This window comes from Vanacampus margaritifer, chromosome 13, assembly GCF_051991255.1.
Source record: "Vanacampus margaritifer isolate UIUO_Vmar chromosome 13, RoL_Vmar_1.0, whole genome shotgun sequence".
Classification (NCBI taxonomy): domain Eukaryota; kingdom Metazoa; phylum Chordata; class Actinopteri; order Syngnathiformes; family Syngnathidae; genus Vanacampus; species Vanacampus margaritifer.
Window position 1 is genome coordinate 3,031,765 of NC_135444.1, and position 24,574 is coordinate 3,056,338.

At 44.1% G+C, this 24,574-nt stretch overlaps 1 protein-coding gene across 3 annotated transcripts in view; it reads left to right on the forward strand.

Annotated features, from left to right (window-relative positions):
- LOC144062689 (glypican-5-like) overlaps positions 1-24,574 on the forward strand; it is a 59,008-nt gene that overhangs the window by 24,502 nt on the left and 9,932 nt on the right. For all 3 annotated transcript variants that reach the window (XM_077584318.1, XM_077584319.1, XM_077584320.1), the window contains 2 exons: positions 3,780-3,900; positions 14,632-14,761. In XM_077584318.1, coding sequence (XP_077440444.1) covers positions 3,780-3,900; positions 14,632-14,761 — 251 coding nt within the window. The remainder of the gene's footprint in view (positions 1-3,779; positions 3,901-14,631; positions 14,762-24,574) is intronic.

Here is a 24,574-nt window from a genome sequence, read left to right on the forward strand (position 1 = left end):
TAGTGGCCGGTTAGCATCACAGAGTTATGTCAACTAGGTGGCAATTTGCCAATCAGGCAAATTAACCACCGCGGATTGTATCTTGACAAAACAATACACAGCTGCTTCATATTATCCAACCACCGTCTGCTTTATCATATCTGACCTCTTGTAACCAAACAACCTCCACACGACAAATGTAACTCCCACTTTAGGCACTAAAAATACACCAGTAATATGGTAGAAGGTGCACATCTCTTATTAGAAAGGATAGGAAGGAAGGCTAAATCAAAAATGTTAAACTTACATCTTTCCCGTTTGCAGTCGTGTCACACTGTTGGGACCGATCCATTATGTTTAAACGTGTTGCAAATCTAGCTCTGAACAGGCTTTCACTAACAAAACAGTCCTTTGAGAAATGATGTTGGTGCACATTCTTTAAAAATAAAATTAATCCACTGTCTTCTCAAAGACTTGGGACGAAGGAAGCAACCACTTTTTCCTGATCATCGTTTCCCTTCTCCACGGAGCATTTGCATGCAGGGGGAGAAAAAAAAGGTGCAGTCAACTTCTCAAATTTAATTGGGCGTGACAAACCTTTACCAGAGGTGATGCCACTAACCCGAAGGGGCTAGGTCGAATGCACTTCCGTGTCGTTTTGACGTCACTAAGTCACGGAAGTTTAATCTGCCCGTTTGAAGCACACATTTCAGAAAGGAGGAGATAAGCTAAAGAAGTCGCGGACTGACTTTTTTCATACCTGGTTGGATTATAGACAGGCCGGGGATGCATATTATTGATAGATATTGAAACCCCACTAAAGTGCATTTTCATACTATGAGACCTTTAAGAAGTGTCTGTATGACATTGTCTGATTATATTCATGCCACCCTTCCTGTCCTTTCCCTTCTTTGTGAGGCAAGGAAGGCTCTCTTTAGCCTTTCTTTGGAAACTTAGCATAGTAGGCGTAACCAGCATATTGCTGCATTGGGCAGAATCCTTGTACCTCCAAAACCATTTTCGAGAAAAAGCGGGGAGAGAAAAAAAACAATGGAATGCTTGTTGTTTTGTTAAAATTGCCACGTCAAAAGAGGGCAAGCCATTTTTCTGATTTGTAAAAACAACATTATCATGGGGACTGACCTGTCGTATTTGTACAAAAATATGAAATGTACCAACTTTTGACATAGAGAGAATTTTTTTTTAATTAGAAATTTCATTAAGCTTTTGTACTATCTATCCATCTATCTATCTATCTATCTATCTATCTATCTATCTATCTATCTATCTATCTATCTATCTATCTATCTATCTATCTATCTATCTATCTATCTATCTATCCATCCATCCATCCATCCATCCATCCATCCATCCATCCATCCAGACTTTTGCGTTGCATTTGAAGGCAAGCGTAAAAATGAGGTGTACATGAAGTTTCAGTGGGGTGCACAAGCAACTTCGTGCCCGTCCACAGCCCCCTATGGCCCGCCCGTAGAGACGGGTCTGTATATATGTACATACTGTATATATAAAGCACATGCGCTGCACTGTAAATTGGATGAAATGGACTTCACCACTTGGTGAAAACATGGCTAAAGAGTACAAGAACTAAGCATGCCCAGTCCTGAGGTATAACTCCCTGTATAGTAACTCACCCTCCACCCCCCTCTCTTTTTTTTGTGTGCCACGCCTACGTATGTAAGGAAAGTCTCTGGAGTTAAGCCCGTCTCATATTTCAGTGCTTCCAGAACATACTTGATGCTTTGTGGCTTTTTAATAAGTTCACATCACACAGCAAGTTCACACATTTCTCTTGTCTTTACTTATTGGTCAAATGAGAGCAATATGCAAGAATTACCTGTGACAGCACTTACAGGTACAGTGACAGATTTAGAGTCTGTTGTAAATTATTCTGCTTTACACCAAAAGGCGCGCTTAGCACATAAAAACAGCATGCATAAAATGTTATTAGTGAAATAAAGTTTATAGTCTAATAACATGCCTGCTGACCGTTTCAACCAAGCACTGATTAAGTGCTTGGGAGATATTTCAGGCAATTTAATATGTCTGTGACTTGCTTTTGTTACAATACCCCTAAGAATCAAGAATGATACTTTTGGTCTCTTGAGGTTTCCCTAATTTGTTGGAATTTAGATGTTTCTGGTGTTGGTGAAAGATTCTGGTTGGTAACCAGGTGGGTATTATGTGTTAGTTGGTGCTGGATTTCACTTTTCTTTCTTTTCTTTGATCCTTCCTCGGATCTCCTGACAACTTTACGACTCTAGCTGGATTCTGAAGTATTCGGTTTAGGTGAACAGTATGGGATTTTAAATTTTAGGTTGTTTTAGGTGAATAAATGAGCACACACTCACATGCACACACATATGCACACACACACCCGCGCATGCACATGCTCACGCACATACAAAAAAAAGAAAAAGAGGAAGAGAGAGAGAGAGAGCAATGATGATGACATGTCGAATCGGTTACCGAATGAACAATACTGAGCTCTCTCTCTCTCTCCAAAAAAAAGAATTATACTTTTACATTTGTGACCCAATTTTTACAGTCTAAATAAAATTTGCCTGTTTTGAAGAGGGTGTTCCATTCTCATATAAATAATTCTGTGCACATCCCGTCCCCTGTTACAACGATTGCAAACCTGAGTATGGATTTCTTTACCAATGATGACTAGAAGAGGAGTGAAGCTGTTACAGCACAATTAATGGCTACTTGTTCCTAAATAGTCCAAATTCTGATGGGAACAGTGAGCCCCACAAAACACAAAGTATTTGCTTCATTTGTATTTTTACTCATGGTAAAGATTCGATTGTACAAGCATTTGGCCCATGCAATCTTTTTTACTGTCTATGCAAAGTGTCTTGTTTTGCTGTTGCTATTGCCGTGTTAGTAGGGCTGCCACAAATTATTATTTTGGTAGTCAGCTAATCACTGCTTATTTTTATTAGTAGACTAATTGGATCATATGTAAATCAAAGCATATCGCACCAGAAAGAAGTTGCTCTTATATAACCAATAACCATCATTAGCTTCCAGTTTGAAGTGTTTAAGATATGTCCAAACTAAAAGAAAAAAAAAAAAAGGCAATTAACTACTACTAGTACATTCAACTTTAACAAAACTTTGCTGGTTGTAATAGTTGATTAAGATTAAAATGTAGTTTTGAACATTTATAAAAACATTTAGCTTTGATTCAGGAGTACAGTAGACTATGTAGGATTCAAAAGTATTGAATAGAAATATTGCACCTGAAACAATAAAAAAAAGGGAAAATGCACCCATAAAGATTAAGAGGAATGTATTTTTATTTTAGCAATGTAACATAGTGTTATAAGATTGTAAGGAACTACGTCTAGTCTAACGGGTGGTCTAAATTCTGTGGTGGTGAGTTAGAACCTTGGTATTGGTATTTGCGTAGACTTTTCCAAGCGGGTGCAGAGTGGCAAATTTCAGAAAGGGTGTTTTGTGCCATTGGGGGCTAGAACACATCCGACTTGATTCACTGGCAGTTGAAGAAGCTTCTCTCATTCCCTTTAAATGCAGTGCAACAGAGCTGCAATAGCCCTTGACATGACAATTACTTTCAAATATGACATCAATAAAGACAACTACCATATTTGGTTTTGTTAATGATGTCAGTGTTCATGTAAATGTGTGATCAAGATGGGCTTGACATAATGAAGTCTTAAGGAAAATCAACAGATGGTTCAGTGTCTGATTTAGCTGAGCAAGTGTTAATATTATAAAATAACACTGCATATCTCCCCCATGTTCTGCAGTTATGCAGGTCGTGTGGTTGGCAGCACTTTGAAAGCCCAGCGGGACAACCCGGAAATGACTGTCCGTAATACGGATCCTGTCCTAAAGGCGGCAAAACAAAAACTGGAGCAGTTAACACAGGTAAATACAAGATCCCTGCCGCACAAGACTTTCTTTGACTTTCTCTGCAGCATCACCATCAGTAAATACACACAAATTAAATCTAACACGTGAGTGCCAAAATTCACCACTGGCATATTCCATTACCCTGCTTTTTCAACACCACTTTAAAACAAAGAGATCATTTCCTATTACCATGAATATCATAGACTTTCTAGTTTTATTTTGGGAAGACTTGAAAATGGGCCTTTCCTTATGAGTATCATGATCCAGAAATGCTTTATGCAAACCAAATCCTCACAACTTTACAAGGACAAATGCTTGTGTCTTGACCCTCATTTGGCTCTAAATCACGTGTTATCACCACTTGAGTGAAGTGCTGCTTAATGCAATACATTTAAATGTCACCATTCCAAGCATATGTAGATAATGATGTTCAGTAATAGATTAATTCAGCAATTACAACAGATTTATGCGGCACTCTCAATGCTTTTGACAGGTTGGTAATATGCTGACAGCATTTGCAGTGATTACTCATGAATCATCCATCAAGGTCATTCACAATGATGCCAGTTGTGTTTGAGACTTTTAATTGACAGTGACATTGTACAACAACTGTCAAACTGATGAAGAGTGTACCTTGATTTATGAGTTTACGTAATTGTTTTGTCACATTTTTAATACGAAATATAATTTACAAAGGAATGTCCACCCACCGCCCACTTTCACCTGGCACAAAAATAGGGCCTTTATAGTTATTGAATCAGATTTCCATGTTTCTCCATCTGGCGTCTGCACCTTGGCAAACGTAACATTATAATACATACAGACATAGTATGTGTAAATTTAATGATTAAACAGAAAGAAGACCCCTTACAAGCCGAAAAGAAAACCTTTTTTTTTTTTGCAGCTTCTGTGATTATTGTTATATTCTGTTTGCATGTATTGCTGCACCATTTGTGTTCAAATATCAGTTGCTTAAAGTTGTATAATGCATGCAAAATCAATACTAGTTTCATTATCATATTTATGGTATTTTCCATTATGTGTAGCAGACTTTTGTAAGGCAGTTGTTTTTGTTTAGATACACGTGTAATTCTTTATTTCATGTTATTATTATTATTTTTTACAATGAACTTCAAATGGGAGTGGCAGGAAACAAAACACTTACCTGAGCTGTACAATTTGCTGATGATAGTGGAGTACCTGAAGCTCAAAGCAAAGAAAATGGCCCAGTGACAGCTCAGAACTCAGAAAACCTGGTCATTGCGGTACTGATAATTAAGTCAGGGTGCCGGTGTAATATAAAATAGTAAAGACAGCATGGAGGCATATGATTTGTCTGTCTATGTGCAAGACAGACAGACAGACAGACAGACAGACAGACAGATAGATAGATAGATAGATAGATAGATAGATAGATAGATAGATAGATAGATAGATAGTGTGTAGGTACGTGTGACTGAGTGGGAATAATTGTCAAGTCCTACTGTATGATTGGCTGCTGCCTAATTCTTGCCCAGCTCTGATAGGCAACAGATGCAGAAATAGATGGGCTAAACTGAAAATGGATGCATGGATGTTTCCATGCAATACTCAGCTGTTTCCAAAAGTAGGTATGGTCAGTATGTGCTTGATTTTGAAGACAAACAAATGAATTATGTTCTGTTATTGGTGTAATTGAATATTCATGGCTATGTTTTGTTGTTGATTTCTCTGCTGAAGGGCTTTCTGGGCCTTTTTGTTGGTGGGCCCATTAATCATGCTGCATTTACATACATAAAATGCAGAGTCAGCCTTTGCGCTCACACAAACCACACAGGCCCTAAGTAATTATTTATGTATGTAACATTTTCTGTCCATTAATTTTATGTAAAATTTAAATATTCCAAAACAACATGAGGATAAGAAAACATAACTTTGGACATATTAATACCAGAGGTGGGCGTGTCAGTGAATTTTGAGCATCTGTCATTCGGCAATTGTCAACAGTCAGAACACCCTTCTGTCATTGACAATCCGTCAATATTTCAATCTGAACCACATTGTAATCGTCAATCTGTCATTCCTCAGTGAAATGGACGTGCGTTAATGGTTTCGTCATTCGCAGTGGACATTCGTCAATTTTTCCGTTAATGATGGAATGCCCACTCCAGATCCGTTAGTACTGCCTCAGTTATTAATGATTACATTGGAGCACCTCATCGACACAAGCAATCAAGTCAAAGAGTGTGGTCGGACACAGCAGAAGGAAGAATGCAGTTTTCAAGGTAGCTTCTGAAGGATTTCCATTGCATTTTGTAAACACAACAATCAAAACTGACTATCCTCCCATCAGACTCAACGGTTCATTCCCCCTCCCTATGACAGCAACTCAACCCAACACCAGTGTGTCACATGCTAAATGAGTGAGACTTGAGCTCATTGATGACGTTGTAGCAAAAAATATTAAATTTGCACATCCAAACTATACTGGCTGACACAACACGCAGCCGCTGCGGCTGCTCTTGCTACACAAAGTGGAGGCATGACTGATTCAAGCACTGGTACTGGCACACACTTCCCTGGTGGCAAGTTACCTGCACCGCCACGGATAGTAGCTTGCCTCTGCAGCTTATAATCGTGTCGCGCCCGGTATGTAAAGGGGAAAAAAACGCATGAGAAACATTAATTTGCTTTTTGCTTAGCTTTGCCTATTGCTCGACCCTAATATAATGATATAAGCAAAGTCTGGCCCTTGTTCTAGATTGCAACCTAGCGTGTTGCTAAATTAGCATGGCTGACAACAGCAAGCAAGCTCTTCAGTCCAAGCCTCCCCTTCCTTCAGGGTTTGGAAGTGGGTAAAAGCAAAGCTGATATTCACCCTGGTTTTCAAACGTACACTATCCGCTGCACGTTTCGTAGCGGAATATTTCCTCTTTTTGCAAAAAAGTTTTTGAGGGAAATCAGTCAGACCTTACCTTTAAGCTCTCAGGCCGCTTGACATGGTTTGTTAAGTTACTCTTCATTTCCTCACTAATGTCGCCACATATAGAATGTGCACATGGTGGTAACTGCCTACACGTCCCCTTTTTCGGACCCATAGCTGTTCAATGAACTGCCTGACTTAAAATGGTGCACGGAAGGACCCTTACCTGTCTAACAACCTGCCTGATGTCAAATAAACAAACTAAGCACTGAACCAAAGCCTGGTTCACATGGTAAGATTTTAAAATTATCGCTAGACTTTCAAACTATGTGTGAGTATTTGAAGCGAAGGTCGAAGAGGTTGTTGCTTGTTTTTTTTTTTTTTTTTTTGGGGAGATCTCAGTATTGATCATTTGAAATGTCATCATCATTGTTCTCCCTTTTTTTTTTTTTTTTTTTTTTTTTTTGTATGTGTGTTTGTGCGTGTGTGCGTGCGTGTGTGTGTGCGTGCGTGCGTGCGTGCGTGCGAAAAAAAATAAAAATAAATAAGAATTCCCATACCGTTCACCTAAACCGAACACTTCAAAATCCAGCCAGGTTGTTGCTTGTGACGTGTCATTACTTTCGTCTAATGCTGTTCTTTTTTTGGGCGTCGGCTACGGCCAAAAGCGTCTGTTTGTGTGCTTAATGCTTATAATAAGAAGGAGAGTTAACCAACGAATATCTGTTGTCACCATACTTCAGAGACATTCCAGTACTCTACGTCATCCCTCAGCAAAATCAGCATTCCGTCATTGATTATTGACGATTACATTGAAGAATGAAAACCCACATCCGACACGGTCATTTTTGGCAAGTCCATTAGCGATCATGTGTAAAAAAGTGCAATTTTTCAGGTCTCTGATGTTTACTGCCGAGGCTGAGTGACGCGCCGGTAGTGAGTCATTCTGTTTCTCCTAACGCGGAAGCGGTTAGCACATAACCCACACATTGACGTATGCTGTAAACCAGTCCACATTTGTAGTTTTTTTCTGTGGCAGGGTTTCCACCAACAGCCTCAAAGGTACTTGGTGCCAGTAAAAGTGCTGCAGACACCTCAGGCCATGACAAAGGTACCATCTAGCTGTAAGTCGATGTTTTATCAGAAGCATTATAAAAATATTTTTGAAGGTTGAAAAGTATTGCTTTAAACAACTTTGAGGTCACTTTTGAATGTAAAGCCTGCCCAAGTACTTCCCCACAGCCATTAATTCTAACCTTTATTTCATTATTATTTATGACTGTCATCATTTGCTACTGTTCACACACCCACATTGCAAGAATGAGCAGAGGAACTAAATATGACAGATGCATTCATGGATAATTAATTGTCTTTATCAGCCATAGTTAAGAGGAGCATCATTTTCGCTGGCTTTGCCCCGCCTTTCTCATCTTCCACTGGCCTCATTCTCTGGTAGCTCTTAATTAGACCTTTGGAGCAGTGGGTTCTGTTTCATGCAAGCTTTTGCAGTCTAATGGGATTCCGCTATCTTAGGCACTCGTTATCCTTGCAATTAAAATTGGTGTGTACATGCTCAGCCAATCAGGACAAGCGTAATCAACCTTGTGAGAACCACACTTACATAGAAAAGGGCAGTGGCCTCACCATCCTTTTTCTTAAATGACATACAATGACAACGTGACCAGTGATAGCTTAATGAAATCCAACCCAGTCTCCTGAGACATTATATTTGTTCTAGATGCAAACGTCTTAACCCATGGGGAATGCATGTGTCCTGTACATCCATGGGAGGCGAGACATGTTGTGAAACAATCAAAACTGTTCAGTTGTGATCAATTCAGTGCCTTGGCAATAAAAGGGTTCCTACTTCCTATACATTCGAAATTCAAAAATTCCATACATTTTCCAGAACCAAATTTCAAGACTTCTCAGTGTCATGATTTGGGTCAGCTGGTGGGCTCCACCCACCATACACACCTGCTGCCCATCTTGCCATCAGACCTCAATAAAAGCCTGATGGACACAGCAAGGAGTGTCGGGTGATTACCCCGAGACGCCGCTTTCTTGACCCGACTGTACTCGTCTTACAAGTTTTCTCCTGCTGCCCATGACTTACCTTTTTGCCGCCACTGTGCGTGCTTTTGAGTTTTGTTTGTGATCCGCCTGTGCGCGTGAGTTTGTGTTTATTTTTGTCCGCCTGTGTGCGTGATTTTGTGTTTGCGTTTATCGCCACATTAAATCAAAGTTATCCGCATCCCTGCCGTGGCTCGCCTTCCTCACTGCATCTGGGTCCGCCCTTCTCAAGCCGTGACAGAATCACCCGACCAACTATGGACCCCGCAGATCCCAACAGCCCGCGCCAGGTCCTGGCCAGCCATGGACACTTGCTCGGCCGGCACGAGCAATACTTCCAGGATCTAAAGGAGGTGATGTCGGCACTAACTGCACAGATTGGATCGCTCACCTTAAAGATGGAGCGGAGACCGGAATCCACGGCCGCGGAAGACTCACGACCTGCCAGAGCGTCTCCTGTTTTCCCCACTTCCCGATCAGCAGGCAATCTTGTCTTCCGGGAACCCAATATTCCGCATCCCCCCCGCTACGCTGGCGAGATTGGTGGGTGTGACCAGTTCCTTCATCAGTGTAGCCTGGTCCTCGACCAACAGCCGTACACCTTCCCGGACGACGGCTCCAGAGTTGCTTTTATTATGAGCTTGCTTTCCGGCCAGGCAGCATTATGGGCGATGGCGGCCAGCAAAACCAACCCGGAGCTCCGAGCCTCAGTTCCTGCCTTCCTGACTGAATTCCGTAATGTCTTCGACCACCCAGTAAGAGGGAAAGAAGCAGGCAGCCGCTTACTGGACCTCCAGCAAGCCGGCTCCTCCGTGGCGGAATTCTCCATCTCTTTCCGGGTTTTGGCCGCCGAGAGTGGTTACTGCGACGCGGCGCTGTGCGGAATTTTCCGGCAGGGACTAAACCCGCGGATTAAGGATGAGCTGGCGGCACGGGAAGAGACGTCCACGCTGGAGGAGCTCATCGGCTTGGCCATCCGGTTGGATAACCGGTTGCGGGAGCGACGGCGGGAACGGGAGGAGGAGGAGCGATGACCGGAGGCAACGGAGACGTCTGCTCAGCCGGTGTCGGCCACGTCCGCGGGGCGCTTCGTCGACGCCCCGCCTCCCAACGCTTCATGGCGACGCGCGTCGGCCAGAGATGGCGCGGACTTTGCAGCTGGGAGGAGAGCGGCTCTCGGCAACGGAGCACACGGACCGGTGGAGACACCTAGCGGCCAAGTGTGGGAGGCGGCCTGAGAGACACAGGCACGTCGCACCTGTTCCAGCCCCAACCATCCCATTCCAACGTAACCCAAGGAGACTACTAGTCTCAGGAGAGATGACATGGGGGGGGGGGTAACCGCTAGGATGACGGCTCTGGTGGATTCAGGCTCGGATGAATGCATTATTGACCCGAGGATGGTGGACATCCTGAAATGCCCGGTGGTTGAACTCAAGAGAGCCAAGGAGATGCGCGACCTCGACGGGCGCACCCTGGGTGTGATTTCACACCGAACGGAGAGCCTACAGATGCGTCTATCGGGGAACCACGTGGAAACCGTTCAGTTCCTCATTATGCCGTCCCGGTCGGCCCCAGTGGTCCTGGGCCTGACTTGGCTGGCCAGGCATAACCCGGACATTAACTGGGGCATTCCCAGGGTGGAGAGATGGAGTGTTTTCTGTCACTCGCATTGCCTGCAGTCAGCAGTGGATGATCACCGTGGCCCAGCCAAAGCCACGTTAGAGGAGATTAACCTGGATGAGGTACCGGCAGAATACCACGACTTGCGGGAGGTGTTTAGCAAGGACCGGGCCATGTCTCTCCCTCCACATCGACCTTATGACTGCGCAATAGAACTGGTTCCTGGGGCACCGCTGCCTGGTACACGCCTATATCAGATCGCCAAGCCGGAACGTCAAGCCCTCACGGAGTACCTCACCACGTCCCTGGCGGCCGGACTGATTCGGCCTTCCAAGTCACCGCTAGGGGCGGGGTTCTTCTTCGTGGAAAAGAAAGACAAGACCCTACGCCCGTGCATCGATTTCCGTGGTCTGAACGACATAACTATCAAGAACAAATATCCGTTGCCGCTAATGGACTCAGCGTTTGCTCCCTTACATTCAGCCACGGTATTCACCAAACTGGACCTTCGCAGTGCCTACCATCTAGTGAGGATAAGGGAGGGCGATGAGTGGAAGACAGCATTTAAAACACCTATTGGGCATTTTGAGTACTTGGTAATGCCGTTTGGCCTCTCAAACGCTCCCGCCGTGTTCCAGGGATTCATTAATGACGTCCTGCGCGACATGCTCAATCATTTTTGTTTTGTTTACCTGGACGACATTTTGATTTTTTTCAAGAAATCAAACCGAACATCGACAACATGTTCGGCTGGTCCTGGAACGACTGCTGGAAAACCGGCTGTATGTAAAAGCCGAAAAATGTGAGTTTCACGCCAGTTCAGTCCAATTCCTCGGCTACATTGTGGAGAAGGGTCGATTGAGAGCCGACCCAGCGAAGATCCAGGCCGTGGTCGAGTGGCCCACTCCCACATCCAGGAAACACCTACAGAGGTTCCTTGGATTCGCAAACTTCTACCGTCGATTCGTTCGCAACTACAGCTTAAAAGCGGAACCACTAACAAGACTGACATCCACCAAAATTCCGTTTGTTTGGACCCAACAGGCAGAGGCCGCATTCGTCAATTTAAAAGTATTATTTTCGCGTTCCCCGGTGTTGACACACCCCGATGAGACTCTTCCCTTTATCGTCGAGGTCGACGCTTCAGAGACAGGAGTGGGGGCAGTGTTATCCCAACGGTCACCGGAGGACCAGAGGCTACACCCATGCGCCTTCTTCTCGCGCCGGCTCAACCAAGCTGAGCGCAACTACGACGTGGGCAACCGGGAGCTGCTGGCCGTTATCCTTGCGTTGCAGGAGTGGCGGCACTGGCTGGAGGGCGCGGCGGAACCTTTCCAGATTTTTTCTGACCACAAAACTTGGCGTACCTCCGGTCCGCCCGAAGGCTGAATCCCCGCCAGGCACGCTGGGCCCTGTTCCTAACCAGATTTAATTACACTATCACCTACCGACCAGGAGCCCGGAACACCAAGCCGGACGCCTTGTCCCGAATACACAGTCCAGCCGCCGAGGGGTCTCCACCCGAAACCATTGTCCCGGAGGACAGAGTATTGGGAGCCCTCCGGTGGGAAGTGGAGCGGAAGGTGGCGGATGCAGCGGACGACACGCAGACCCCGGTCGCGTGCCCTGAAGACAAGTTGTTCGTGCCCACACACCTTCGGCAGGAAGTGCTGCAGTGGGGGCATGCGTCGAAGGTAGCATGTCACCCTGGGGTGGGTCGCACGCTGTCCTTGGTAGCACAGAGATTTTGGTGGCCTGGGCTGCGCAAGGACGTCCAGGACTATGTCACGTCCTGCACGGTGTGTGCCCGTAATAAGTCCTCCCGCCTGAAGCCATCCGGCCAGCTCCGACCCCTGCCCATTCCCCACCGTCCTTGGTCGCATGTGGCCCTGGATTTCATTACCGGAGGGTTAGGGTCATCGGCCCGTTTGAGGTCAACGCTATGGTCAACCCGGAAGCGGTCCGGCTCAACCTGCCCCCTACTCTCAAGGTACACCCAGTGTTCCACACGTCCCTGCTTAAGCATGTCTCTGCCAGCCCCTTGTGCCCGCCGACCGCGCCCCCGCCGCCTCCCCGGGTCGTGGGGGGGCAGCCGGTGTACAAAGTAAGGGACATTCTGGACTCTCGAAAGCGGGGCAGAGGGTTTCAGTATCTGGTCGATTGGGAGGGGTACGGACCCGAGGACCGCCAGTGGGTCCCCCGCTCCTGGATATTGGACCAGTCCCTCGTTCGGGATTTCCATTTAGCACACCCATCGGCGCCGGGTGGTCCGCCTAGGGGCGTCGTTAAGGGGGGGTACTGTCATGATTTGGGTCAGCTGGTGGGCTCCACCCACCATACACACCTGCTGCCCATCTTGCCATCAGACCTCAATAAAAGCCTGATGGACACAGCAAGGAGTGTCGGGTGATTACCCCGAGACGCCGCTCTCTTGACCCGACTGTACTCGTCTTACAAGTTTTCTCCTGCTGCCCATGACTTACCTTTTTGCCGCCACTGTGCGTGCTTTTGAGTTTTGTTTGTGATCCGCCTGTGCGCGTGAGTTTGTGTTTATTTTTGTCCGCCTGTGTGCGTGATTTTGTGTTTGCGTTTATCGCCACATTAAATCAAAGTTATCCGCATCCCTGCCGTGGCTCGCCTTCCTCACTGCATCTGGGTCCGCCCTTCTCAAGCCGTGACACTCAGTCTAATTTGAAAAAGTGACTGCTTATCACCCCCAAAATATGACTCACAGCTGCCACCTCCCCCATGATAGAGATCAAAAGATTTCACAAGTCTGCAGTTTGCTCCTTTATCCTTTTGGGATGCTTTGTCAACCAGTCTTTATATTTGATGTTTATGAGCCAGTCGTCAGAGACCTGTTAGAGTTCATGTAACAGTCTTGGAAACACAAATATTTTTCCACACATTTCCACACTTTTCCAGACCTGGAAATTTAGAAATTCAAATTCCATCCTTTTCCATACGTTCCATGCTTGCATAGGAACGCTGGCCTCATCTTGACTTGTTTACTAAACAATCTATAGTAGATAGAGCTAGTAGTAAAAATATTGCTTTTGTGTATTGCTCATTTGCAGTCTCATGACATGGTGACAAATCTTCACACCCACTCTCCTGTGTATGCTGTCCCCTCAGACAAGCTGTCAAATAATAACCTTGCACCCAAAATCTTGTACCTGCTGTCTGTTGAAGCCGCATGCCTCATGATGCTTGCTGCCTACTGATCCGGGCACAAACCCTGACAATGATCATGTCTTTGTTTCCTACAATGCTAAGATTCACATTTTTATAAATAATTTTCATGTGACAGATGCACTCCATTATGCTATATGAAAATCCATGTGCACATTTCTACATACTGTATGCCCATGTCAGCCTCTGAAAATAGGAAAATGATTGCACCAATAATTTGTATTACATGGACATTAAATTAATGAATGAATGACGTCATTGTATTCCTCTCCGCTGCACTACCGCTTAATAGCACTAAATGAGGAAAACACGTTTGCACCTCCTCAGTCCAACTTCGCTTTCTGATAGTGTCATCTTTCTTGCAACTGTTACTATACTGCCGTGTTCTTGGCACAAATCCATTGCCATGTGGGGTAAATTAGGCGCAAATTTGCTCCCAGCTGTCAAACTTTGTGGGTGTGTTTGCGCTGGTATACCATTAGAGCAATATCCTTAGTGAATAGGACGTTAACAAGAAGCAAGCTGCGGGTGCAGTCGTGGAACAGTGTTTTGGTACTGTCAGCGGACGCAGTGCATTCTTAGTGGATTTGGCCCTCAGTGACCAGACAGGTTTTCCTAGTTTAGTCACAGCCGAACAAAATGTTTTTGTGTATATCTCTCATCTGTTAGTATACAATTGTAAAACTACAGCTAAGGTAGGTGAAAAGAAATGTGCCGTAAGTGTTTGAAACAATGTCATGTTATTACATTAACAGTGATTGATAAGGTGTACTAAATAGTAAATACAATATCATTGGGGAGATATTGATGAAAGGGATGAGGTCAAATACATCAACGCCAGGCTTTCACTATAGTACTGTTGCTGTTATATTTTTGATGGACTATCAATTAATCAAATCAAATGAAGTCAAATGAAAACACTTGTAAAATTCGCACTGATATTTATGTGTGTTTAGGAAGTTTTAGTGGAGCTTGGCTGGGCGCATGAAGCCACAAGAAAGGGTGACGAAGAGGACGGAGGAAGTGCAGAAACAGACAGGGGCAGTGGAGACAACTGTGATGATGAAGATGGCTGTGAAGCATCTGGTGAGTTTTTTTCTCTCTCTCATTAACTTCACCAGAATTTTCACATTGATTTTATATTCTTACGCATGAATTGACTTCAAGTTTGTCGATACTTCATCAAATGTATTATGAACAAGGAGGATATGTCATTGAAGTTCTCTTGCACATTTGTTTATAAACACCACCCAATAATATACCTATTAATACTCAATACCAGAAAGGTACAGGAGGCCGGCATCTAAACTATGCAGTTTTGCAATTGTTCAAAAATACAATATTCAACACAAACACAATACATTGAGAAGCCTTAATTTCCTTCCATATACAGTATAATTGCTTGATGTGTAAGTATTTTTGCACTTTATTTTGCAGACTAAAACAACCCATTACATTATAGGACCACTCTACTGTGTGTATCACAACAGCAGCCGTTTCTTCTTAACTTGAGGGCAGCTGTGCCCCCTTCACTGTCTTTTTACTTACTTTTACAGTCCCTTACACATTTATCAGATGCACCCTGAATACTTATCAGGGTCTGCTCTATTTGTCATCATGATTACATGAAGATGTCACAGTTGGTCTTACACACAGAGCAGCAGTTCAGCAGTTTCCTTTCACTAGCTTTCTGTCTTTGTTTTGTCATTTCTCATTTCCCTCACCTGAGGAATTCACAGATTAAAACGGATTGAGTTTGTTCTACTCGGAGCAGCACAATCCTCTTCTCGACCCCCTCTTCTCCCCCCCTAGACGTGTTCTCTAAGTCAGTAATGTAAATGTAATCACAGCTTCGTCTCCTCTGTACTATTCTGTGTAGAGTCACACACTATTATATTGTTGTTACAAATGTAACATCACTGACTCAGATTGCAGTCATGAATAATCTTTTTTTTATTTTCTCAAAATGCAGGCTCATATATATTACAATATAGTATCACAAATCACAACAAATCTGTGCCTTTAACATTCAAAATGCATGTTTGTGTGTGTACAAAGTTTTGAATCATTGTAACCATAGTTACCAGCTGATCATCACTCTCGTGGATACCAATTTGATAATCATGAAAAAATAAAACTAGGAGGAAAAACAAAACAAGGCCGAATTTGTCCCATTTCTGGAAAATCATTTAATTAATTAATTTTAGACTTACACTTAATGTACTGTATGATTATGGCCTATTTAATAAGAACTACACAAGAATATCTGCAGAACTATATTTAGTGCTATACTGCACTTAATGCATCTTCCATCTGTTATCAACCACTAGAGTACAGGTCTACGTGTCAACCTTTGAAAAGTGTAAATGATCAATTTCAAGGGAAATGGCAATATTTTACAGTGCTTTCCAGTTTGATTAACATTTCTAAGCATTCATGGCTGTTTGAATGGGACCAGAAATAACAATAAAATGTAGCGAGATCTAATCTACTCTAGTGACTATAAAAGTGAACACTTTGGTTCAGATTAATCAGTGCTATAAAATGAAACTGCCTTTTTTTCCAATCCATACACTCAGTAATATTGAGGTTGCAAACATGCTCGGAATATCAGTATGCTTATCTAGCCGTGCTGGATATCCAGACTTCCCCTGCCTAATGCGCTACGTAGTCAATCATCAGCTTGCCTCAACAAGCACAAGTAATAATGTCACGTATATTATGGTCACAATTTTCCCTCATTTCAGTCAATTTAACTGTCAAGGGTCTCTTTTTTTATTTTTTTTACTGAATGCATCGGTGGGGATTTCTTTCTTTTGGTATTTTCGTAGTAGTGACGTGCGGTCATGACAGACAAGGTAGGCACTGCCTACCCCAGGCTGAAATGAAAGTTTAAACCGTTTGGCTTTTTCTATTTATTTTAATTATTTTTCATTTCAGAAAGCTTACACTACCTATAGGTTTAAAAGTGACATTTGGTGATTTTCATACCTCAATTAAAAATGATTCATTACTTCATCTGGCCTGCAGGCAAAAATGCTGCAAAAATTATCCTCCTGAAGGCACACCGCAACTGTGCTCTTCCCAGGCCTGTCCGCGTAGCGATGTGTGTTCGCGCATGCATAGTCAGTTTTCCAGTAGTAAAGTCCTTTACGCGAATAGGCAAATCGCTATGCAGCCTTTTTACGTCGCTGTATTATTCCTATGCGAACGTACGTTCGCACAGTGCATTCATGAATTCAAAACACACTTACTGCACAGAAAAGCGGTAAGATGACGCCACTCTGGAGAATATAAAACTATTTCCACGCCTTTCTTTTGAGGGAAAACGCCATCTTTTGAAGGATGGGAGACCAACGCCTTAGCTACCGGATCTTTAGCAAAGTAAGGGACAAAGAATTATTCGTACTTTTCACAAAGAATGGTGCAAAAGGAAAGATTGGCTTTGTGGATGTGCTTCGATTAACTGGCTGTTTCACTTTACATGGTGTTTGACATTGCTATTGCTAAGCTTGATTTTGTGAGGAATTAGGCTGTTTTACAGGGAGATATTCACTTTATTACATTCTTTCCGGGCGTCCGGGCGGGTTTGAAATGGTAAATTTTCCGTTGTGCGGCAAATAGGAGGCAGAGTGCACTGCAACGTTTACTGTGGCTGGAAGACTGCGCACTGGTTGACGGTGGTCTAGAACTTTAGCTGAGTGGCAAGTGTTGAGCTGCCGCACCGGAGGCAATGGGTACGAACCCCAATCGAAGCAAAACAAATTAAAAGTGAGTGCGGAACAAAAAATGTAAGACTTCAAAAGAGAGCAATGTTCTTTTGTTTTATTTTCTACCCATACAGAGGAGGCATATGATAAAATAGTTTGAATGTATGGCATCTTGTATCTGAGTATCAGGTATCTCAAGGACAGGCTGAGTGTCCTCTTTTTTTGGAAATAAAAATATGGTCACCCTAGGATGTGTTGCACACTCGCCTGCCGACACACACATTTGTAATTGGTGTGTGCGTCTCAATTTGTGACTGCCTACCTACCCAAACCTAGAGCTCACTGCACGTCACTGTTTCGTAGACTTTGCTCCATTAAAAGCAGGCGTAATGAGCGTTGGCGCCATTGTGCGCCTTTGTGGGATGGAAAAAAGCGTGTTCCCAACCATTCGTAGCAGCCTCATTGACTGTTTACATGCAGGCAATAACCCTTTTAAAACCCATCCATCCATCCATTATCTGCCGGAGTCGGGTCGCAGGGGCAGCAGCTTGAGCAGGGAAGCCCAGACCTCCCTCTCTCCAGCAACTTCAACCAGCTCCTCCAACAGGATCCCAAGGCGTTCCCCGGCCAGCCGAGAGACATAGTCTCGCCAGCGTGTCCTGGTTCGTTCCCGGGGCCTCCAGATGGTGGGACATGCCCGGAACACCTCTCCAGGGAGGCGTCCAGGAGGCATCCGAACCAGATGCCGAGCCACCTCAACTGGTTCCCCGATGCGGAGGAGCAGCGGCTCGACTCTGAGCCCCTCCAGGGCATCTCACCCTCTCTCTCAGGAAGAGCCCGGAAATCCTGCGGAGGTAACTCATTTCGGCCGGTTGTATCCGGGATCTTGTTCTTTCGACCCACAGCTCGTGACCATAGGTGAGGGCAGGGACCTAGATTGATAAGTAGATTGAGATCTTTGTCTTTCCACTCAGCTCGTTCTTCACCACAACGGACCGATACAGAGTCCGCATCACTGCAGACACTGCACCGATCCACTTGTTGATCTCCCGCTTGATCCTGCCCTCACTCGTGAACAAGACCCCAAGATACTTGAACTCTTGGGGCAGGATCTCATCCCTGACACTCCACCCCATGGTCTTGGATTTGGAAGTGCTTATTTTCATCCCAAACGCTTCACACTCGGCTGCGAATTGCTTCAGTGAGAGTTGGAGATCGCGGCTTGAAGAAGCCAACATCATCACATCATCTGCAAAAAGCAGAGATGCAATGCTGAGGCCACCAAACCAGACCCCTTCAACGCCTTGGTTGCGCCTAGAAATTCTGTCCATAAAAGTTATGAACAGAATCGGTTCTGAGTCAGATTCAGAATTTGGATTGAAAAAGGAAAATCATTGAAACGTACAGACTAGCATACTAAAAATAAAATGGAACATAGTTTATTGTAATAAGTTGTTTTTATTCTCTTCACGTACAGTGGAAAGAAAATAACACTAAGGAGGGAGCAGTGAGGCAGTGTCTCCCTTGCCGACCCTTGACTGCATGTCCCTGATTTGAAACCACCTTGCATCCACGACGGTGTGGGAACACCACCGCCCCCCACGCGCTCCTCACGCGCTCCTCACGCACTCCACCACTCACTATTGTACAACGCGGTCAGGTTGTTGTATAAAAAATATATTTAGGATGATAATGATTATCTGTTCAATGAATTGATTTCTACAACCATTCAGAGCGATTGGCCCACACTTTTTGACACAACAAGGTAAGGAGAACCGAGGTGCAGGGAGTAGGTGGCCTCAACGGCTGCAGTTAATTTACCCTCCAAAAAAATCACCCCGTGCAGAAGGAAAAAACGCTGAACACAAATTGCTCCAAACTATAGAAGAAACAGGGCAATAAAAAAAAAGAGAGAAAAAAAAACCCTAACCCTAAAAGTAAAGGCACTCCACTCAGGAGGGAAAAGTCACAAAAACAAGGCACAAGAGCAAGGCAAGGTAAATACATGGTCTATCATGATATCAGCGGTTTTCTTGGCTGATGGTAGTTTGGCTAGGGGGATGAATCGGTCTACAATTGTAAGTCTGGTGGTTTTACCGTGGGAGGCTGGGAGTCTGGTATCAAAGTCCAGGGAAATCTCGGCCCGGGGTGTGGAAGGAATGGGAGAGGCTGGAGGAGACCCATCCGCGGTCGGGTGGACGCCTGCACATACTGGGCAGGCTTCCACGCATTCAAGTACCGATGCCTCCATGGCCGGCCACCAGAATCTCTGGGCAATGAAGAACAGGGTCTTGCGGACTCCAGGGTGACAGGACAGACGTGAGGTATGTGCCCAGTGGACTACCTGCGGCCGCAGCCCCTTCACTACATAGAGACGAGGTGTTGGGCAATTCTCGGGAGAGTCCTTGAGGGTCTCCTTAACGTTGTCCTCAACTTGTCATCCTATGGCTCCTACCACACAGTTCCGAGGAAGGATGGGTTCTGCTTTGGTCTCAGGGTCATGGATACGTGATAGGGCGTCTGCCTTGGTGTTCTGGCTCCCCGGCCTGTAGGTCAGAGAGAACGAAAATCAGTTAAAAAAACAGGGACCACCTGGCTTGTCGGGTGTTGAGTCGTTTGGTCTTGGTAGATACTCGAGGTTTCGGTGATCAGTCCAAATCACGAAGGGTTGTTCTGCCCCCCTCCAGTCAGTGCCTCCACTCCTTGAGTGCTACTTTTACCGCAAGGAGTTCACGGTCGCCAACCCAGTACAGTAGTTGCGCTCGGCCTTGGAGAGCCGCCTAGACAGAAATGCGCAGGGATGGACCTTGCCATCCACCTGACAGCGTTGTGATAGGACGGCCCCAATACCGACGTTGGACGCGTCAACCTCCACCACAAACTGATGCTTGGTGTCCGAAACCTTGAGTATTGGGGCCTCTGTGAAATGTTGCTTGAGAGCATTGAAAGCGGTGTCAGCCTCAGGGGTCCAGTGGAATCGCACGTGTGGGGAGGTCAAGGCATGCAATGGGGCGGCGATGGAACTGAAGTTCCGCATAAAGCGACGGTAAAAATTGGCGAAACCCAGGAACCGTTGGATTTTATTCCGTGTTTCCGGGTTAGGCCAGTCCCCTACAGTGTTGATATTGCCAGGCTCCATCTCTACCCTTCCTGGTGTTACCACGAAACCCAAGAAGGAGATAGTGTTCGCGTGGAACAGACTCTTCTCGGCCTTCACATACAGCTTGTGATCTAGTAATTGTTGGACTTGCGTCACGTGCTGCCGGTGGGTCACCAGTTCTGGGGAGTATATCAAAATGTCATCCAATTATACATACACATTAGTAGTATGTATATTCACAGTATTCAATGCCAGAGTGTAAAGTTGGTCCAGTGTTCCACAGCCAGGACAATAACCTCACTGCTCCTATAGAATCTGAGATTCAACATCAGGTGAGTCCTCTCCAGCACCCTGAATATACCTTCTCAGAGAGGCTGAGGAGGGTGATGCCCCACTTGGAACACACGCTTAAAAGGGGGACAACCCCCTCAGTCTGCCAATCCAGATGTACTGTCCCTGATGTCCATCCAATGCTGTAATAGTGTGTCAACTAGGGAAGCCCCACAGTGTCCAGACACTTAACAGTAGGACTTTTGGGTTTCCTTCTGATTATGGCCTACCTGATACTAAACATCAGGATCGTTATCAGGCATGCTGATGAGCTGATTATATGAATCAGGTGTGCTAGTGGGCGGAAACAGCTCAAACCTGCAGGACTCCGGACCTCGAGGACCGGAATTTGTGAACCTTTGCCTACCAGGTCTTAGGCATGTGGGCTACCATTAGCATATATGTGGTGGTGTTGTTATCTTTAAAACAGCAAATATATTTATGTATTTGCTTTGTCCTCTGCAAAGATCAACTAATATCACCGCCGTACTGTGAAGCAGAGACAGGAGCCAAGCCTTAAGTACAATATATCCAAATGTTAATGTCTTATAGAGCCCCCGGGTGGCCAAGGTACGCACACCAGAATGAGCATCACAATTAAAGGAAGAGGGTTTGACAAAAAAAAATACCCGTTTTTTCAATTCAACTTCATTATGTCAAGGATGCATGTTTTTGTAATATTAAGAGTGCTGAATCAGGAAAAGCAGCAATTTATAAATTAAATTTTATTTCTTATTGGAATATAGAGTTATCTTGATTTTATAAATTCAACAGATGTTGTGTTCAATATCATTATGTTGTGCAAGTGGTCATGATGTTGTAACTTGTAACTGGTTGTACTTGTGTGTTAATCTGGTAAAAACAACATAACATTTTGTTTTTACTACCATGGAAAGCACTGGTTCTCTTTTAGCAACTAGGCATATTTCTCTTGACTAAAGCTTTGAAAAGTGCATGCATGTCTTTGTGAAGGATTTCCTTATTGCATAGAATTCAGCATATTCTGCATGGGTCACTGAGGTTCTGATTTATGGCTACGCTCCACCTGCCTGAAAGCCTTGCTTCCACCCTTGGGCCGAGGCTTCTTTTTCATTTTTATTTTATTATTTCAGAAGCTATCTTAATTAGAAATCACCTGTGAACAGTAGAGATTCATTTGTTTGGAAAGGCAAAGTTGCTGCATTGGTGTTTTCTTGTTCCCACCATCTGTCTTCTTTAGCCAGTATAGAGTATGTAGCAAGTATTCCTGTCCTTCATTTGAACCATCATGTCAGCTCCTCTGGGGATGCCAGCTGTGCCGGATGGAGGTGTTAACTAGTATGAGGCAGAAACTTTTGGCTGGCCTGTACTAAAAGTGACCTCGAAGCAGCAGTCTCCAAATAAGATACACTCAATAACTTAAATTGGGATTTCATCAATGTAGACTATCCTCCTCCTCTCTCATCATTGTGGGGAGTTCTTTACTGTATCATGTGCATGGCTTGTTACAGTGTTCCTCAGTCTAAGATTATTTTTGCCTGCCACATGTGACATATACAGGCTTGTTGCAAAGATTTATGTAGATTGAAGGACATGGCAGAAGAGACCGTATAATCGTAGACCGCGTGGCAGCACTCAAGCATAAAACGGCTATCTGGATTTTTGTGCCGACTTAAACATCAATAATCTCTGCCTCATACTGGGGGTTCCGGCATACCAAGGGTGTTTTGTTTGACTACACTTGCCTGCTGGAACCACGTCTAAATATTGGCGTAGGTAGTGTAATGCGATTTGCTGCAGCTGGATTCTGCGCTCAGTGGACATGTGGTCATCAAATAGTCTTGTTCATTGTAAAATTATTATTATTATTATTATTGTGGGTACACATGCACATACACATGGACACGTTCGATTGGGGTGGAAGATAGACTCCAAGTGAACATTTCACAGATCTGTGATTTTCCTGACCAACTTTAAATCATCCGCCCATGAAGGTCTGCTTGCAGTTTCTTATGAATGTATTATTCGATCTTCTGTATGAGTGAGTAGGACTACAGCACACTTAACGTCACACAGGCAATAAGAGGCGGTAAGCATTACATAGCCTCCTAGGACCTGACTTCCATATATGTGGACTTCAAATTTTCAGTTGTCTAGAGAATAATATTGCATTTTGTGCTACAAAGGCCTCGTGTCCACTTACAAGGACATTATACTGCCTTTTAGTGGTGGAAGAAGAGTAAAGCACGTTGAAGGTTAGATTTAAGATGGCTGCCAGCACACACAGAGGTTCAGTCGGCCACTCCTGACCAGATAAAAAAATTCAATGAAATTTTATGGCTGATTCTTGTTCAGATATGTATAAAAGTGTTTAATGTTTGTTATTAAAGTCAAATTTTACAAAAGTAATTAACTGTAAGGGTATTTACCATGCCGTTAAACATGATGTACAATTTTGTGGACAGAAGGATTTCGTTTTTATAGTTTTGTTGAAGATGTCCACAAATGTAGACAGCGGAGTCAGTTTTGAAATTGTATTTTGGGATGATTTTGGTAGATTTTTTTTTTTACTACAGTACAAGCAGATTTGGCATGCTTTATAAAGAAATCTCTATATATTTTTCTCATGATAGTTTTTCCCCCCTCAGAGTTATCCAGAGTACTGGATTTACTGGGGTTATTAATTAGTGGAGACAAGACACAGGTGCACGATTTGTCAGAAATCAATGATCCTGTGGCTGATCCTGATTATCAGCACCCATGACAGGATCCCAGCAGCAGTGAGGGGGACAGTTGTGGATGTGAGGACCTAATAAGGACCTGTAAACATATCCCTGATGAATATGAAGGATATTGTTTGGATTGTGACAAAACTAAATCACACACTTCGAGGCATCACTTTCGAGTTCAGAAGGATGAGGATTATGTCTCGTGATGTCTTCAAGCAATGTCCCAAAAGAGACAACACCAGGACCAAGACATCAAGAACAGTCGAAGAAAGGGCCTGGGGTGCGATGGGAAACTTCGCCGCTAATACCAAAACAAGCCCAGTTTGAGCATGAGGAAGAAACTGGATGACAGGGAAAGCTGGACCCCTCAGGAATACATAGAACAGTATATTGATAAAGATTTGGTCAAAATGATTATTCTAATGCTAGAAGTGGAGACCCACTCAACACATCATAAAAACCTCAGTGTATTTAGCACTTCAAAAAAGCAGTTCCTTGAATTTCCTATAGATTTGGCCAAGACCACCTTGGGTCAGTATGACAAAGATATCTCTGACTTTTCAGAGCAGGAAGATGACCCAGATGTTTAGGTCCAAAGGAAAATGTGTCCACTGACAGCAGTGCCCAATGTCGTAGTACGTAGGAGAGCTAATGCCCATTTGCCTAGGGGGTAAACTTGAAGAATGCAGTGTGCTGCAGTGCAAAAAGCTGCTCAGGGAAAGCTAGAGCGCGGTTGTGTATGCAAGGATTTCCCCTGCTCTAGACTGTTACACAGCTCTTCACACATGTGTAAAGATGTTTTCATGTAGAAAATAGTTTGAAATAGTAGTTTGGGAGTGTAAGTCAAATGTGATATGTTTCATAGCACATTTGACATGTTCAGAAGTTGAAATGAACAGTTTAGGACAGCAAAAATGCAAAATGTAGAATGTTTACTATGTACTTTTTAATATGTTTTTCTGCAACTGATAGCAGCACTTCAGATGATACATATTGCTCACAGAGGCACAATTGGCATTTATAATTTTGTTTTTGCACTCAGGGAAAATGC